The sequence below is a fragment of the Gekko japonicus genome, unplaced genomic scaffold (assembly GCF_001447785.1).
Source record: "Gekko japonicus isolate JY-2015 unplaced genomic scaffold, Gekko_japonicus_V1.1 scaffold2668, whole genome shotgun sequence".
Lineage (NCBI taxonomy): Eukaryota > Metazoa > Chordata > Lepidosauria > Squamata > Gekkonidae > Gekko > Gekko japonicus.
The window spans coordinates 94,363-98,136 of record NW_015167137.1 but is presented as its reverse complement, the minus strand read 5'-3'; the positions used below and the strand labels follow the sequence as shown (position 1 = coordinate 98,136).

Sequence of the window (3,774 nt, the reverse complement as noted above, 5' to 3'; positions counted from 1 at the left end):
CAAGAGATAGCAAAGAAAATAGAATATGCAAAGGCATACTATTTTGAAACAGCAAACAAACCAACGAGATGGCTAGCTTACAGACTAAGAAAGGAAAAAGAGAAAAGAACTATTTCTGCATTAAAAAATGAAAACGGGAATTTAGAACATATGAATGAGAAACTGAAAGAAATAGTGGAAAAGTTCTACACAAATTTATATAGTGTTAAGAGCACTGCTGATTGCTCATTTTTAAAAGAGGAATCGAGATAATCTACTTTGATCAAAATGGGACATTTTGGGAATGGCATAAACTGCTCTGTTTCTCATTCTCTAAGGTACAGAAATTATATAAGTAAATAGTTATGAGTGATGTGATTGTTATCCTACAGCTTTAAATATCTGAAGGAGTGTCTTTGAGGTCACTGAACAATATTGCCTGTTTACTTTGTTGCCCTATAAGGCTCTTATGGCGCTCTTATGAACTCATAAGTGATAAACTCCTGAACTTTGCTAGTTATGTGCAAAAGGGACTGAACTGTAAGGTGACTCCAAGTGATAGACACACGCCCAGAAGAAGGAAGCCTTCCTGTGAGATGATGTGCCTATGGTTCCTGTATGTTACCAACCCTCTTACCTGCAGTAAGATGGACCAGTTCCCTAGCCATGTATATCACTGAAAAGCCAGGCAGTTGCCATGCCAGGGCAGAAGACAGGGGACTCAAATTCCATGAAGAATCCTCTTCCTTGCACGTAGGCAACATTCTCTTCTCCCACCTAATACATCACCTAGTCAAAACTACAGCCATAAGACAACAAGGGAACAATGGCTCTAGCCGCATGAGTCATAATCCCATCAGGTGCCAGACTAGTTTTTCATTAGGTCCAACACTGTCCACCCCCTTAGACCTTCGACCCCAGTGCCAGTCAGTTTATTTTTGGGGACAGACCAGCAGGAGATGTGCCAAGAGAGGTGGCCAAGCATAGCCCACCCCTCGAGATCCTTATAAAAGAGGGCACCCAGCACCAGCTCACTCTGTTGATTTCTCTCCCCCTTGACCTCCCTCCTATCCTAAGTTTCTGATTCCTGGATGCACAGCCAGAGTCCTCTTGTGCCCCTGCCGGTTCAGGATATGACCCTTCCCCAATGCCCCATAGTCCCCCTCCTTTTTCTGAGGTTTGCTCCATCTAACTGTGGACAGGTAAAGTATTGCCCATCAACAGAACATCCTGCTAATGCGAATGTGCTATCCTCTTCTATCTATATTTCCTAGATGCTGTATAATTGTGTGTGCACTTGTGTTATTGTATGTTTGAAATACCTTCAGTAAACAAAACTATCTTTTACTGACGTCAGTCTCAGCGTCTGTTTTTAGTGTGTCTGGAAGAAGCGGAACTCCTGTATACATAGATGCTTGCTCCCTTATTTGCCCATTGCCTTTTGTAAGATCATAATTCCCCATAATTTGAGGCAATTTGGCTAACAACTTACACAAGTTTATTTGAGTGTTTATTGATATTGAGATATTGAGATATCCACGTCCACCTTTTCCCCCCTTTGAAGCAGCACTGTTTGGGAGTAGGAAAGGCCATACCCATCATAGTCAGCTATGGTTGCCACAGCTGAGGCTTTGGACCTAGGATGCCAACTCAGGTATTACCAGTGGGCAAAACCAGACATAGTATAAAAGGGTAATGAAAGCACGTTCTTAATTTTCACAACTGAACAGTCAAGAGGATCAACAAATTGGATGCTGGTTTGACCCTGGCAGCCTTGCAGTATTCCCTGCCAGCCCATTCCCTTAGTTGTTCAGTACTGTAGTGGGTTTCTCTTCTTCTGGTTGTAGAAAGTTAGCAAACCACTTTGCATCTGGAAACCTGAGATAGAGGGGATTGTGCCACTTCTCCTTCAGGTAATTTTGGGATGCTTTGTTGAATTTCCACAGTCCAAGACTGATGGCCTTAAACCCTGGTTTATAGCTTGAATGGGCCTCAGGAGATCTAACCAACTCAAGAATGCTAGGACCCTTCTCTGAATTTTTGATTTTAATTTTTTAAGTGTCAGTTTTCTCCATACAGAAAAATGTACAATTTGCTTATTCCATCCAATTATTTACAAGGCATGGGGAAATGGAAGCTTAACAGCCTTAGACCTGTTTGTGCCCTGAGTTATCCCTTTACTGACTGCACAGATTCTCATCTGCTTGGATCCATAATGTTGTCTTCCTTTTAGGTGGCTTATTTACTTGCCTGGGTTGGTGTATTACCAGCTCCCCATACCCCTATTGCCTACCCTAAAGGAACTGAGGAGACTAGCGGGGAAAACAAGTGAGCAATTTAATCAGAAATGGCAAAAAGCCATTAATTGGTATGAAATTAACTTGTGTGGTTAACCCCCTAAATGTATGTAATGGAAAAATTTGTTTGTATATATACTTTTGGATAAAATCTGAAAATAAAATACTTAAAAAAACAAAAACAAATAAGAGTTATAAAGTTTTTATGTCAATCAGGCCTCCATATATTGAGGAACCCACACCCACAACCATTCTGTTGCTCTATTTACAGTGTGTCCATGTGTCAACCAAAAGTGGAGCATTTCCAGTCTGTGGGCCATTATATTCTCAACCAAAAGTGGAGCATTTCCAGTCTGTGGGCCATTATATTCTTTTCCATATCTGTTGGCGTATTCTTGTTAAGATTTTGATGGACTCATGCAGAACACATGCGGAAAGGCAAAGGCAATATTTATATACTGTATTTATTGTCTTTTAATCTCTACAGATGCTTCCCGATGTCCACGTTGCCAACAGATTGCTCTGTTGATTGGATGGGCTGCGAATATCTTCCTGGTCATCACTGTGATAGTCCTGGGCAAGTACAGAGCCCTTTATAATTATTTGAATGTGTTGTAATGTTTACTGGGGCCTCCTTAGAGCCACTGGCCAAGTCGCCATGGACTAGATGAGACATCCACAGGATGCCAACTGCTGCTTATCAAGAAGGCCAATGGGTAGAGGGTGGGATATTGTTGTGGACAGTGTTCCCTCTAAGCTGAGTTAGTGTGAGCTAGCTCACAGTTTTTGAGCCTCTGGCTCACACATTTTTGTCTTGGCTCAGGAAGGATGGCTCCAGAGTAAACTAGTTTATCCAGCAGCCAAATCTTTTGCTCATAACTTTAATGCCAGTAGCTCACAAAGTAGAATTTTTGCTCAAAAGACCCCACAGCTTAGAGGGAACATTGGTTGTGGAGTTCATGAGTGACTAAACTGTGATTTCCCCTTGTTCATAATAAACAGAAGGGTGTGTGTGCAGGGGTCTTTTGTGGCCAGAGCATGCCGGAGCACTGCTCCGGTAGCCCAGGAGTCCGCGCAAATGGTGGCGGCGGCAAGCCCCGCCCCTAGCTCCCTGTGCCAAAAGGACCGGTGCCAAAAGGAGCGCTGCAGCTTGGGGGAGGCCCGAGAGCCCCGCCACTGCGTCCACCGAGCCCGCGCAGGAGCGCTGCGGCTCGGGGGAGGCAGGAGAGTCCCCCCGCCACATCCCCTGGGCCCGCACAGAAGCACTGCAGCTCAGGGGAGGCTTGAGAGCCCCACTGCCACATCACCCGCACAGGAGCACTGTGGCTTGGGGGAGGCAGGAGAGCCCCAACGCCACGTCCCCCGGGCCCGTGCAGGAGAGCCCCGCCGTTGTGTCCCCCAGGCCCGTGCAGGAGCGCTGCGGCTCAGGGGAGGCAGGAGAGCTCCGCCGCTGCATCCCTCGGGCCCGTGCAGGAGCGCTGCGGCTCAGGGGAGACCC

At 45.5% G+C, this 3,774-nt stretch overlaps 1 protein-coding gene across 1 annotated transcript in view; it reads left to right on the top strand.

Moving 5' to 3' along the window:
- The first annotated feature begins 3,354 nt into the window (after positions 1–3,354).
- LOC107112002 (killer cell lectin-like receptor subfamily B member 1C) overlaps positions 3,355–3,774 on the top strand; it is a 9,256-nt gene continuing 8,836 nt past the window's right edge. Inside the window, exon 1 of the mRNA XM_015413058.1 lies at positions 3,355–3,496. Coding sequence (XP_015268544.1) covers positions 3,355–3,496 — 142 coding nt within the window. The remainder of the gene's footprint in view (positions 3,497–3,774) is intronic.